The following is a 14592-nucleotide window of genomic DNA, read 5'->3' on the forward strand; positions in this document are numbered from 1 at the left end:
TATATTTTAAATAATAATAATGAATACTAGTCACAATATCATTTGAAGATTTAATATATTTTATTTGAATATACTATTGATGCATTTATTTATTTTTATTTTATTAATTCATACACAGGAGATTTGTTTTGCAACACCAAATAGAGAAAAGGATTTTCGAGCACCTCAAAATCCGGGGCCGGGACAGTGCATTTTGTAGCCTATCGAAGCAGCAAAGACAAGCTCCACATAAAAACAAGTCCACCACGAGACGAGGAGGAAGTACATAAAGCACCCCCCACCTTCTCGAATATCTAAAACAAGGTTACATTCGAAACTTAAATCGTACCATTTATCTGAACTTGGACAGAGGAATAATTTCGTGAAAGGAAAAAATAAATTTACAGTGGTCGATTTTACAACTCCAGTAACACCCAAATGCAATGAACTAAAAACTCTGTTGTGCATTTCTCTCATGTGTATATCAGCTCTATATATCCTCACAAGCACAAATATTGACAGCCTTGAGATTTTTGAACTCTGTTCCTAGGAGAATCACCATGTCTTAAAATTTACCTCGTGACTATCACACTATTCGATATTTATAGATTACATCAATGATGATTTCTATCATCACCATCCCTTCCTTCATCCTCAAAACGCAGGCTCTCCATACCCTTTATTGCAGAGTCATAATTATTCCTCCCATACGAAGCATATTTTGGTTCAGACGGCATAACAAGGGGTGAACTTCTCTGGCCAATTGATATTTTGTTTACAGTGGCTGTACTAGCCTCAGGGGTACGAGAACGGGGAGGATCAGATTCATTTCCCATAGCGAAAGTGTCTCGGCTTCCGGATATAGCTCCCCGTCTCAGTGATCCACTGGACCTTCCGAAGAAAGTGGAGCTTGACAACTGTGAACCACCAAAGAAGTCAGCATGATTAGGTGATAAAAGCTAGACTAATATAAGACAGATTGACTAGGTGATATGACAGAAATTTGAAACCCATGACTATTTAAATTTATATACATGACGCAATCATTCATTTTACTCGAGCTATGAACCAGGAAATTGACGTGTTAGAACCAGGATAAGTTGGGGAATCGGTACAAATTTCATTGGTCCATCATAAATACTAGACTCGGCTGCTTAAACCCCAAAAAATGGTATACCCAGCATATCTTCAAATTGTTTAACACTGCTGTACAAAGTTTCTAAACGAATATTCCAATACATATTAAAAAAAGTGCCGAAAAGATGATGAATAAACAAAACAAAGAACTCTAGAAGCTTTTCAAAGTTCAACACCAGGTATTCTACCTGGCCTGCAATGCCTATTGCCCTCTACAAGTACAATAACAAGAACAGAGCTGTAATCTACAGCTCAATCGTGGGAAGTGAATTTATACCATAGCATCCTTGCTTGTTGAATCATTTGCCACTGGGCTCTTCTGTCTGGACAAGCTTCCAGCATTAATAATCTGTCCAGAACTTCTCCTTCTAGCAGGATCTGCTGAAGAAGTGGTGGCACCTTGTTTCCCCTCCTCCTCACCTACAGCGACCCATGATGTGGATGCAACATATAGTCGTATACCAAAAGAAAGGTGTATAATAAACAATATGCAGAAAGGGTAAATTGTTTCGAACTTAAAACTGTCTAAGACCAATCAATCCATCACGATGATCGAAGTCAAAGAAAGATGACAAAAGGACAAATTCAAGTATATAAACCTAGGTGACGTTCAACATTAGGAATTGCAGGGGGGAGCCCAAAGCTCGTTCCAGCACTTGGCCCCTGAAACAAGAATACATCAAAAAGTCATAAAATGGAAATCATGACTCAATGAAATCTCAGCTTCTTTCACTTACAAGAGCTCGGGATGGAGGAGCAGCCATCTGTGATTGCTGATACTTCAAGATAGTCCAATCAAAAACATAATCAAATTGAAAACCTGCAAAAAAGGGAAGATTAACCTGATATCAGCTTTCTAAGTAGCACAACTGGAAACATAATAGTTGATAAGTTGAGCAAAGGTAAAACTTTTTAAGAGAAGATATTCCAACCTTCACGAATGAAAAGATCACGGAATATTCTCTTCAGATAGGCATAATCAGGTTTGTCCTCAAAACGCAGTGCACGACAATAATGAAAATAAGATGCAAACTCGGTTGGATAACCCCGGCAAAGCGACTGGACAAAAGTAACTCAATTGTTAAACCAGCATATAACTGATAAAGAGTATATCCGTCATCCAACTATAATGTTCATCGCAAATTACCTCAATAGAAGTTGAAACCTTTTTCTCGCTAATTTTTTCATATTTCTGTTTCTTAGTGCCAGCTTTTAATCCCTGCCAAGGAAGACTACGCAGTACATATGTCACAGAACAGCTCAGTGCAATTTAAGAACCAAGATGACATGATTTTAAGTAATACTTACGTTCCTCTCAAAAAGTACATCAGCACATATCCAAGTGATTCCAAATCATCTCTCCTACTTTGCTCTAAGAGCACATAACAAAAATTCAACAAGTGGGAAATTTGAATAACACGAGTTTATGAATCAAAAAGATAAAAGGGTAGAAACCAATCACTTACCAATGCCCAGGTGAGTATTCATGCTGGCATATCGTGCAGTCCAGTTAAGTTTTTGTTCTCCCTGCAGTCAAGATGGATGTAACTCAAAATATAAAGATTTCAATCATCGATTTCAGAAAACAAAATCCATCATAGAATTGCATATGACATGATCTGCAAATGAAAACTGAGAAGCAAACAAGTTGATTTGTATCACATGTATCTATTTTCTAGATTAGCGTCAGAATACATTTTTGTGCAGTGATTGGTATGTTCGGTCGATAAGCCACTGAGAGAGGAAAATTTAATCAATGAAAAACAATTGTAGGAAACAAATTTGGTCGAGTAATTTTCACTTCGCAGTTTTGAGTATAATTTCTACGTATAAAAAAATGTTGGAATATGAATTGGTGATTAGCGTACAACATTCAAGGGCCAACAAATCATGTAGGACCATGGAGCTATGTGCCTCAAGATATCTCAAAGAGCTAAAAATCCTCTAAACCAAATTAACACAATGTGAAAGCGAAACAGAAAAGGAATATCAACCTTTTCAAATTTGCAGCACAGATGCAACAAGTGGCATCTTCGCAAAGGTTACCAACAAAAAGAAACTGATTTTGATCTAACCTGTAAGGAATATGTTGGTGGGTTGAACTGTCTCTGTATTTCTTAGCCAGACCAAAATCAATGACGTATACCTGGCATCATTGTCAAATTAGCATAATACATCAGATAATATGTTCTAATAGAAATGTCCAAATAAAATGAAGAATAGCAGCAAGTAGTTGCCTGATTTGCACGCCGTCCCAACCCCATGAGGAAATTATCTGGTTTGATATCCCGATGTAGGAATGACTTAGAATGGACAAACTCAACGCGATTGATCTGACATTAATATATGGCATAAGTTATTACAGGGTCAACAATTTTAGGAATTTGTATTAAAACGCTGTTAAAAATCTTAATTCATTCATAATTAGTAATGTGGTCCAAAACATGTAATAAAGGATTAACCATTTGATCTGCAAGCATGAGAACAGTCTTCAGAGAAAGTTTCCTACTACAAAAATTGAATAGATCCTCAAGGCTGGGTCCAAGCAAGTCCATAACTAAAACATTGTAATCACCTTCCACACCAAACCATTTTACATTTGGTATCCCAGCTGAAAGTTGATGAATATCATGGAGTTAGAACCATCAAATATAGTCAGTGAGAGAAGTCCATGATTCGAGCAACAACAATAAGAAAATTGTTAATAAAGCAATACTTCCGCCCTGTAGAATTCTGTACAACTTTGACTCATAGAGCAATTGAGGATGTTTTGTCTTCACATTTTCCTGCAGATGTCAGAGAACAGATCTGGTCAAAAAGAGAGATTTCAAGATATACAACCACTCCTTAAAAACAATGATAAAAAGGAAAACAAGTGGGAAAAAGGCAACTTAAAACAAACAAGTGTAAATGGTTTTCTTAATAAAAAATAGTTGAAAGCTTGGTATAAAATTTTATTCGTTAATTCTCGACCAATCAACAATAGCTATGCATATCCCATTTCTGACTTACACTTATTGAGCCAACAGGTCCATAATGATCAAAGATTTTAAGAGAGAGACCCAATCTTTTCCCCTACGCAAATGCGCTTGCACAGAAAATAGTCGAATTACTACTCATGAAAGAACTAAGCAACACTTTTCATGATCGGCCATCAACATTTAAACTCTTAATGAGACACAATAAACAGTTTGTTCAACTCAGGAGTTAACCTATACGCTTTTTATAACTTATACTTGCAGCATAACACATATGTATATTTCTTTCCGGAAATATGGTATGACGTGTAATTTCTAAAGCAAAAAGCTATTGCGCCTGCAGAAAATGATCTATAGGTAAATAAATTCTAGCTAGTTTCAAATAGAACAAGATCCTTGGATACTAAAGTCAGTGGATCTACACATATAGCAATATGTATATTGGAAATTCGGGATCAAGGGAATGTTATTAGTTTAAATCAAACCAATTTGATAAAAAAAACTCCTAAGGGTTCACACCAAACTAGTGCCCAGTAGAAAATAGAAAGACCATGTACAATAAATCTGAAACTCATGACACAGAGAAAATTGTACTAAGCCCAACTAAATTCTTGAATAAGATGAAATCACGAACCCCATGCCATTCCAGAGCATAATTTTCTTTGCCATTCCAAAGAAAACATATGGTTATGTATTACAAAGTAACTTGATGTATTGTGCTGTGACACCCGGGAAAAAAACGAAAAATTTACTCAAAAAAGATATTATTAAGCATGCATGATAGTTTGAGGACACAAAATTGCCAAAAGAATGACAGAGATCTCAATAATCATATCTTTTCCTGCTCAATTTTGAGAAATGAATTTCCTAAGAATTGTTTGTATATCAGATTCCCTAGTAAAAACACTAAAAGGAAACAAGAAGCAAATGTGAGCCAGAACATGTTCTCTGAAAATTTCCTTGAAAATATAATCTTAATTTAATTACATGTAATGAGATCTATAACATGTCAGAAACTGCACAAGAAATTAAGCAGAATACGACTCACAAAAAGCCAAACTCACCTCTAAGTTTTACTTTAACAAAAATAAATAAATTTCGACTTAAAATTTTTAAGAACTCACGAGCTTAATTGCCACCTCCTCATTAGTCTGAAAATTCGTCCCTGCGTCAGACAAAGAAACAATCGATCAACAACGAACCAAAGAAAGAAACTTTTGAAAACAAAATCTTAGAAACTACACCTAGGTATATCTCCCCAAAAGATCCGCTGCCTATTTTCCGACCGAGTCGATACTTATTCCCCACTCGCGGCTCCATATGATTGAGAACCCTAATTTTTAAGTTTTCCTCCAGCTACATGAAATTCATTCGCAATCTGACTTCTGATCGACCCACTAGAGAAGGTACCCAAGATTTTCGGACTCCTTTTTCGAATTGGAATAATTAAACAAACTGACAAAAAATTATTGGTTTGTTCCTCATCACTGCCATAAGTAGGGTTAGGTTTCAAAGCCGGTGAGGGGGGAAATGGAAGAAAGAAGCACCTACTGTGTGTTGTGTGCGTGTGATAAAGTTTTCTTTCTAGCTTCGATCCAAAAAGAAAAAACCGCGTGTAAATCACGCGTTTAAACAAGCGTGTTCAAGTTTCGATTCACGTTCACGTGTTGTCTTTGTCCAACCTGGCGAAACTCGATATGTCACGTGATTTTATATAAACTTATTTTATACTACTCAAGGTTAGACTACTCGTTTTAATATAAATAAACTTATTATAATTTTATAGTATATAACATAATAACAGTTGTAATTGTTTTAAATGAAATTTTATATTTGGTTTTTACTTGGTTGCATAGATCCTTCTGTTCTATGATTATTTCCTAAATAAATTTTATATAAGTTAATCTTTCTTGAGAAGTATTTATAGATTTCTTGAGGCATGAATTTATTATTTTTTTATTGAAAAACGCAAGTTTTTTTTAATTGTTGAGATATCTTAATGAATTTGGTACAAAATTTTCCAACACAGAGTATTGAACAGTACAATATTTGAACCGGTCAAACTATATAAAAACGAATGAATAAACGTAATTGTCATTATTCTTCGGTACTGTTAAGATGAAGGCAAGTTTGCGAAAAAATAAATAAATAAATAAATAAAAACCTACACCCCAACTAATATACACAGCCAAAACTTCAGGAAAAACAAAGATTTGGCATGCATTTGAACCATATACAATTGAAACACGAGATCTGTTCATCTATGCAGATGCAAAAAAATGCCGCTTCATTTTCTTGATAAGTTAGCTGCATGATCAATAAGAAGGGGTTCTTGGACTTGGAAGTCCCATGTACGCCACCCTCGGAGACAGTCGAACCTTAGGACTGGGCCGGGGAGAAGGAATTGGACCATAGTCGTTGATAGGAGGTCCATATGTCACTCGGGGCGAAAGGTTAACTTTTTCAAGGGCACGGAATTGTAACTCTGCAGGGTACTCTCGAACACATCCGATACGGGGTCCAGCTCCCGTGCTCCATTTGCAGGACATACGCTTGGCCAAGTTGTAGTCCGATGGGATTTCTTGTTCTTTCTTTGGACTCTCCTTCATCATAGTGATATCGTCAGCAGAAACTTGTCTTGGAATCGAGTCTTCGTATGAATTCTTCACAAGAGGAGGGCGGTCATCATCCGTTGCACATCTCTGAACAAAATCGAGGGGTGAGGATTTCATTTTGCATATCAAAATTGTTGATGAAATCAAGAATACGAGACTACAAGCTTAGTGAACTTCCTGTTACCTTTACGTTTATAAGGTCGACATTGTGTTCCTCGAGGAAGCTTAGGAATTCTTGAAAATTCTCTTCCGTGGGGAGATAGTGGCCACTGTACGGCCAAATAGCCTGTTGATTCCACAAATATATCAGACTCGTGCATAGAATTATACTCCCGTTGATTATATGGTAAAATCTTGTGCAACCTTGAAATGGTTATTAATTTACCTCCAGAATACCAGAATGAGCAACCATTCTTCCGGCTGCGGTAATGGCTCCACCAGCAAGGAAACTCGAGTGCTGGAACAACCCTTTTTTCTTCTGCCCTACGTACAAAGTTCTTGTAGTGCTCAGAACAAATATCCATTTTGAGCCCTCAATGGTGTCGATCAAGGCCCCATTTTCTTTATACAAAAGTTTCCCGTTTTCAATCACAACCTCGTATGATTCTCTCTCTTTCTGAAAAAGTCCAAAATTGAAGTACAAATCAATTAAACAGCCCTTTCATGCTATGCAAAACACACACAAAAGATGGTTTGAAACTTACTGGTCCGAGATATTTGATGCATTGACGTTGCAAATTGGTCCTTGAGCACTTCTCTAGATTTAATTCTTTTCCATCTCCAATGTCCAACCTTCAAGTCACATGTCAAATGTCAATTGACTAATTGAGGGATTCAAACAGAAATCTAGTACCATGCAAGAAAGGTAGTTCTATCAAACGAGTACTTACCAGTAGAAGAAAGGTTGTGCACTCTCACTTTGGAACCAGACATCATAATAGAGATGTAGATTGTGCCCGTATCGATGGCGTGGATCAATCTACAGAAATTTAGTGCAGCATGCATGAGTAACTAGAACGGAAGCCAAACCAACTGAAGCAAAAAACTATAAATACAAGGTAGCCAAAACATGGACTGCAGCGAGTAAAAATTCACATGGAAGTTTTCGAGGGATGATTTTATAGGACTGATGATCTTAAAGGATTTTCAGGGCTTACTGCTTCAAGCCAATGCTGTAGGGCGAGTTTCTGAGCCTTCTCATCCTTGGACAATCCCTTTCCGACCTGAAATTTAAAGATATTTCATATTTATTTTAGAGTTAGATATTGTAAGACCAATATTTAGTGTACAAAGCGTAAGGGGGCAGCAATTGGCCTAGTCGAAATTTGATGCTTTGTAACAGCTTATACATCATGCTATGACTGTGACCCAATCATTCAGTCCCCACACCATGAACGCAAACAGAAACAAAATATAATAAACTTTCAGAAAAGAAAAGAGAACTATTTTGAAGAGTTGAATCAGTTTCAGGATAAGTACCTTGGCTGCTCTGGTACCCGCTCTAGCCCAACGTGAAATAGCCGTTTCTGGCTTCTCAACATTGAAGAATGAAACAGAGCTCCGTTTGAGAGCCGCAAAGTCCAAGGCCTTCCACCTAGAAATTTCAAATATTACCAATTAACATGTATCAAGCATTACAAAGAGATAAACCAGGAATATAACCATGCCGAGTTTTTTTATTAGTTTGTATGGACATACCACAACTCCTCTACCACAACTGCACAATCCGCAAGGTTTCTTCGAGTCCGATAGCTCTTGTAGACCTTTTGCAGCTTCACCGCAGCTGCATCAAGCTCGCTACCGGAGTGTGGAGAAAACATTATGGCCGGTTCAGGGAGAGAAGACGGACTTTGTATCTTTTGTGTGCTACTTTCCAAAGTAACACAATCAGATCCCAGTTTTCTGATATCTTGAACTAGATCCTTGAATGAAAGTGAGGTTTCGAGTACTAGGTTTGCAGGTTCACAATTCTTCAACTTGATAGAATTATTTCTGCTCATCTTGTTGCGCCCTTTTGCCATGGTGAAAGCTATGGAATCTGCTTTGCCAAAGCTGTCTGTTCGTAACGTCATTGCCTGAATTATGATAGAAAAATCAATTTCGAGAGCAGAAAATTTGCGTTCCAATAAATCTTGAATAACTGAAACAACCAGATAGATATATTTATAAATTTTTTTCAAGGCTTTCAATTTACTCATGTAGTTTGTAATAAAACTCCATGTCGATTTCAAAATTCTTGAAAAGGCGCAGACAAAAACTCTTTCGAATACCAACCACCCAGCGGTGCAGCCGTATAAACCTTTTTCGGTTGGGAGATGCATGGGTTCGATTCAACTTTGGATAAATATGGTTTGATAACATGTTAAAAGCAAAAACTGCCCACCCCATCGTAATTGAAAATATAAAAAATAACAACTCTTTTCCAAAGTGTCAACCCTGTCTAATTCAGCGTCATTATCAAACTGCTGAATAAAGCTTGATAGTGGATGATTGACAGCGTCCTTAAATCTGGGATTCATATAGTGAAACCAAGACATGCAAAAACATCATCGAATCAGCTTGTACGTAGTAAAAAGTCCCGACTCTTAAAGTCACGTTCTTGGCGTGATTTCCGACGATAAATTCTATTCACACAGCAATAAATCCTTCCAACTAATAATACCAGAAAAAATAAAACACCCTATGTGGCTAATTTTAGGGGTTGAAAAATTAAGAACAAACGGGGAAAACTCGATCGAACCAATGAAAAATAAAGATTAAAAATAATTCACCTCAAATGAAAGACCGTGGATTAGATCAAATTCCTAGTTTCTTTTTTAATGTTCTCGCAATATATGTGTGTGTTCCTAAAACTACCACCGCCTGCCTCCTTAAATATGCCTGCCTTCAAGTGGGATTGTGGAAATCTTGAAATGAATTTTAAAATATAGGCGACCAATGAACCTTCAAACACGGCTTCGCAGTGGTCTTCGCTTGCTTTCTCGTACCCGAATAAAAGGAAATGTCTAGTCGGGACTTTTCAAAGCTTCACACTCAATTTCAAAGCACGAGCCCGATCAATGGAATTCAAAGCTCGACACTTTTCCTTGAAACGGGTATATGCTTAGCTTTTGGAAGCTAAACCCCACAACAATCACCTGAAATTAATAAGAAGAGCAAAGAGTGCAAAATTTCTAGCCAGTCAAAGAAAGTGTGCTTCAGATCGCAGCTTCCATGAAGAATCAGAACAGACGCAAAGAACCCAGCTGTCAAGAAAACTAGCTAATATACTGAAAACTTTGCCGTGGGAAAAAGGGTTTTCCTTTTATTAGAGGTCAAATAGCTGATAAAATGCATTTTTACTTTTTGATAACCTTGGTAAATTTGAATCTATTATTGATGTACATTTTTTACAAATAATGTACGTGATTTCAAAGGATTATACCCAATGAAAAATAGTCAAATTTCAACTTTGAAGTCTGTGATCTATTTTGTTTTTGAACATTTGAAATGGGGGCAAGTGCGTTTTGGGTGGTCAACTAACAAAAGCTTTGTGAAATGAATAGTCAAAGGCGACGATACACACGAAAACGCGCCAACACGTTCTTGGTCAGGTCAAGTCAAGTGAATTGCATGGCATTCGTTGGTTGTACTATGTGTGTCATCGATTACATCACATACCTATTATTTTATATTGGATAATAAAGTCAAACTATTAGTAGTTGTCAAACGGAGAAAAATAATCGTAGGAGTTAATGTTGTGTGATTGAATTTTTATCCAACTTAGAATTATTTTTTTGACAAAATACTATTTTTTTTTTGTGAAAAAGTAAAAATTTACGGTAAAAAATAAAAATCTCAAACTCTCAAAATTATCACATTACACACTTTATAATATTTTTCTCTCAACTCAATTGTGATTTTCTTCACAAATGAAAGATCTATTTATAGAAAATCTTTACAAATAATCCAAAAATAAATTATATCATTACCTTCATCATCACACACAAATTTCAATATTCAACACCTAATTTTACCTAATTTTCAACATTCAAATATTCAACATTCAATATTCAAATATTCAATATTAAAATATTAAATTTCAACACTCCTCCTTGTGATGATGAACATAATGATTGTCTTCATTACGTGTTTTTATATTGTCTCGTTAAAAACCTTACTAGGAAAAACTCATTGGGATAAAAACCATAGTAAGGGAAAAAGAGTGCATGCACGTAAACTCCCCCTCATGTTGACACGAACAATTCTTCACAGATTTCGTAGATTGCGCATCCCAATATTATATATATGCTTTCTGAATAATGTCGTAAGAAGTGCCTTTATGAAGAGATCTGATGAGTTTTCACTTTATTGAATGTGACGAACATCAATACATTTATTCTTCTCAAGCTCCTTTGTGAATGCAAAGAACTTAGGAGGAATATGTTTAGTTCTGTCGTTTTTTATGTATCCTTCTTTCATTTGAGCAACACATGCAGCACTATCTTCATATAGCATCACAGGCTTCTCGTCAAATGATAATCCGCATGGGATTTGGATATGTTGGGTCATTGATTTTAACCACACACATTCACGGCTTGCTTCATGTAGTGCAATAATCTCGGCATGATATGATGAAGTTGTTACGAGCGTTTGTTTCTGTGAACGCCAAGAAATTGCAGTGCCTCCACGAGTAAATACATATCCAGTTTGGGAACATGCCTTGTGTGGATCAGGTAAGTATCCAGCACCGGCATAACCAATTATACTTGGATTAGCATCTTTTGAATACAAAAGTCCCAAGTCTGTCGTTCCTCGTAGATAACGGAATATATGTTTAATTCCGTTCCAGTGTGTCTTTGTTGGATATGTGCTAAATCTTGCCAATAAATTTACAGCAAAAGATATAACAGGCCTTGTACAATTTGTAAGATACATAAGGGCACCGATAGCACTTAAATATGGTACTTCTGGACCAAGAATATCTTCATCATCTTCACATGAACGGAATGGATCCTTTTCTATGTTTAATGATCTAACAACCATTGGAGTACTTAAAGGATTTGATTTATCCATATTAAAACGTTTAAGGATCTTTTCTGTATAATTTTTCTAGTGAACAAATATTCTACATTCTTTTTGTTCAATTTGTAAACCCAGACAATACTTGGTTTTTCCAAAATCCTTCATTTCAAATTCTTCCTTCAAGTATGACACAACTTCATGAATTTCATTATTCGTTCCAATGATGTTTAAATCATCAACATATACAGCAATAATTACGCATCCTGATGTTGTTTATATATATATATATATATATATATATATTACTATCAAGTGATCCATATAAGTAAGCTGTAACAACATCCATAAGACGCATTTCTAAATTTTCAGATTCCGCCAAACTAATCAAGTACCGAAACGTAATTGCATCCATCACAGGAGAATACGTTTCTTCATAATCAATTCCAGGCCTTTGAGAAAAACCTTGTGCAACAAGTCGAGCTTTATTTACTATTTCATTTTTCTCATTTCGCTTTCGAATAAAAACTCATTTGTATCCAACAGGTTTTACACCTTCAGGTGTAAGGACTATAGGTCCAAAAACATTACGTTTATTTAGCGAATCCAATTCAACCTGGATGGCTTCTTTTCATTTTATCCAATCCTGCCGATTTTTACATTCACCAAAAGATTTTGGTTCATGATCTTCATTATCATTTATGATGTCGATTGCCACATTATAAGAAAATATATCATCAATTTCTTCTATATCTTTTCGGTTCCATATTTTTTCAGTATTAATATAATTGATAGAGATTTCATGATTCTCGTCAGTTTGTGGTTCTGACAGAATATTTTCATTATCATGTGTTTCTTTAGGAACAACATTCTCTATTTTGTGAACATCATGTGTTTCTTCAGGAACATCATTCTCTATTTTGTGATCATTGTGTTTCTCTATGAATTTTCTTTTTCGAGGATTTTTATCCTTGGAACCGACTGGCCTTCCACGCTTCAGGCGTTTTACGATATCATGACTTTGTTCAATTTGTTTCTTTGGAATTTCAATTCGAGAAGGAGCATTTACAGCATGTATATATGATTTAGTTACCCTTTTTGCATCTGTAAATGCATCTGGTATTTGATATGCTATTCTTTGCAAGTGCACAATTTGCTGTACATCTTTTTCACATTGTTGTGTTCTTGGATCCAGATGTAACAATGATGATACATACCATGTAATTTCCTTTTCGGTATGTTTCTTGTCTCCCTCTAACATTGGGAAGATTTCCTCATTAAAATGATAATCAGCAAAACGTGCTGTGAACACATCGCCTGTCTGAGGTTCAAGATATCGAATGATTGATGGACTATCATAACCGATATAAATTCCAATCTTTCTTTGAGGTCCCATTTTCTTGCGTTGCGGTGGTACAATAGGCACATACACCATACATCCAAAAATTCTCATATGAGAAATGTCTGGTTCTTTACCAAATGCAAGCTGCAATGGGGAGTATTTATGATATGCACTTGGTCTGATGCGAATTAATGCAGCAGCATGTAAAATTGCATGTCTCCATATAGAAATAGGGAGCTTTGGTTTCATAATCATTGGTCTAGCAATCATTTGCAGACGTTTAATCAATGATTCAGCCAATCCATTCTGTGTATGTACATGAGCAACAGGATGCTCAACAATGATTCCCATATACATACAATAATCATTGAAAGTTTGAGAAGTAAATTCACCAGCATTATCAAGTCTAATTTTCTTGATTGTATAATCGGGAAATTGATTCCTCAATTTTATTATTTGAGCAAGTAATCTTGCAAATGCAACATTTCGAGTTGACAATAAACATACATGTGACCATCTGCTGGAGGTATCAATCAATACCATAAAGTATCTGAATTGTCCACATGGTGGATGGATTGGTCCACAAATATCACCCTGAATACGTTCAAGAAACATTGGTGATTCAGTTTGGATTTTGGCTGATGATGGTCTTATAATAAGTTTTCCAAGAGAACATGCTTTACATTGAAACTTATTATTCTGAAAGATCTTCTGGTCTTTCAACGGATGACCATGTGTATTTTCTATAATTCTTCGCATCATTGTTGAACCAAGATGTCCTAATCGATCATGCCAATTAGTTAATATTGAAGAATTATCAATTACCATGTTTGATTCAATGAGACTTATATGTGTATAATGCAATCCAGTAGGAAGCATTGGTAGTTTTTCAATCACATATTTCTTTCCTGATTTATATGTGATAAGACACATATATTTCTCATTCCCTTCATTTATTGTTTGAGTATCATACCCATGGGAATATATATCATTAAAACTCAACAAATTTCTTTTTGATTGTGGTGAATACAAAGTATCATTGATCGAAAATTTTGTACCATTAGGTAACAAAAATTGTGCTTTACCACATCCTCTAATCAAGTCTACAGGACCTGATATTGTATTTACTATTGTTTTTGTTGGTTTTAGTTCCAAGAAATATCTTTTATCTCGGAGGATAGTGTGTGTTGTACCACTATCAGGTATGCAAACTTCAGCTTGGTTCATAGCATTTTTCATATTTGAACTTCAAAAAAATATGCTATGAAATAAAATTACTGACAATAAAATACAATACAATACATATTTAAAAATATAACACACTATAAAACATTATCATACGAGTACATGAAAAAATATTTTACATATTTATTCCACCAGCAAATTGATTATTATCTGAGAAATCAATCAGAAAATCTCCAGCATCAAAATGAGTTGAACCACTCAAAGGTTCACTGTGTTCAGTAAAGTTGGTCTCCTTTTCTTTCCCTTTTATTGATTCTTTATAAAGTTTACAAAGGTGCTCAGGGGCTCGACAAAT

At 35.6% G+C, this 14592-nt stretch overlaps 2 protein-coding genes across 3 annotated transcripts; both read right to left on the minus strand.

Moving 5' to 3' along the window:
• Nucleotides 1-206: 206 nt before the first annotated feature.
• On the minus strand, nt 207-5682 carry LOC140958378 (casein kinase 1-like protein 1). The gene is given in 15 exon segments (XM_073415807.1): nt 207-896; nt 1394-1536; nt 1716-1779; nt 1854-1936; nt 2049-2175; nt 2264-2348; nt 2425-2488; nt 2583-2621; nt 2624-2643; nt 3192-3262; nt 3354-3449; nt 3579-3727; nt 3833-3902; nt 5219-5259; nt 5339-5682. Coding segments are annotated over 15 exon segments (1431 nt in total). The 5' UTR covers nt 5415-5682; the 3' UTR covers nt 207-593.
• Nucleotides 5683-6163: 481 nt separating this feature from the next.
• LOC140958377 (IQ domain-containing protein IQM1-like) lies at nt 6164-10065 on the minus strand. Of its 2 annotated transcripts, none has more exons than XM_073415806.1 (9): nt 9653-10065; nt 8408-8784; nt 8189-8303; nt 7867-7932; nt 7600-7688; nt 7414-7501; nt 7095-7325; nt 6894-6995; nt 6164-6796 (listed from the first exon to the last, which is right to left on the minus strand). In XM_073415806.1, exons 2-9 carry the CDS (start codon nt 8779-8781, stop codon nt 6410-6412), a joined length of 1452 nt encoding a protein of 483 aa, XP_073271907.1. In that variant the 5' UTR covers nt 8782-8784; nt 9653-10065; the 3' UTR covers nt 6164-6409. The 2 variants fall into 2 exon arrangements, with proteins under 2 accessions (XP_073271907.1, XP_073271906.1); XM_073415805.1 differs by having other exon boundaries at nt 9481-10065.
• Between the last annotated feature and the right edge of the window lie 4527 nt (nt 10066-14592).

This window comes from Primulina huaijiensis, chromosome 15, assembly GCF_012295235.1.
Source record: "Primulina huaijiensis isolate GDHJ02 chromosome 15, ASM1229523v2, whole genome shotgun sequence".
Lineage (NCBI taxonomy): Eukaryota > Viridiplantae > Streptophyta > Magnoliopsida > Lamiales > Gesneriaceae > Primulina > Primulina huaijiensis.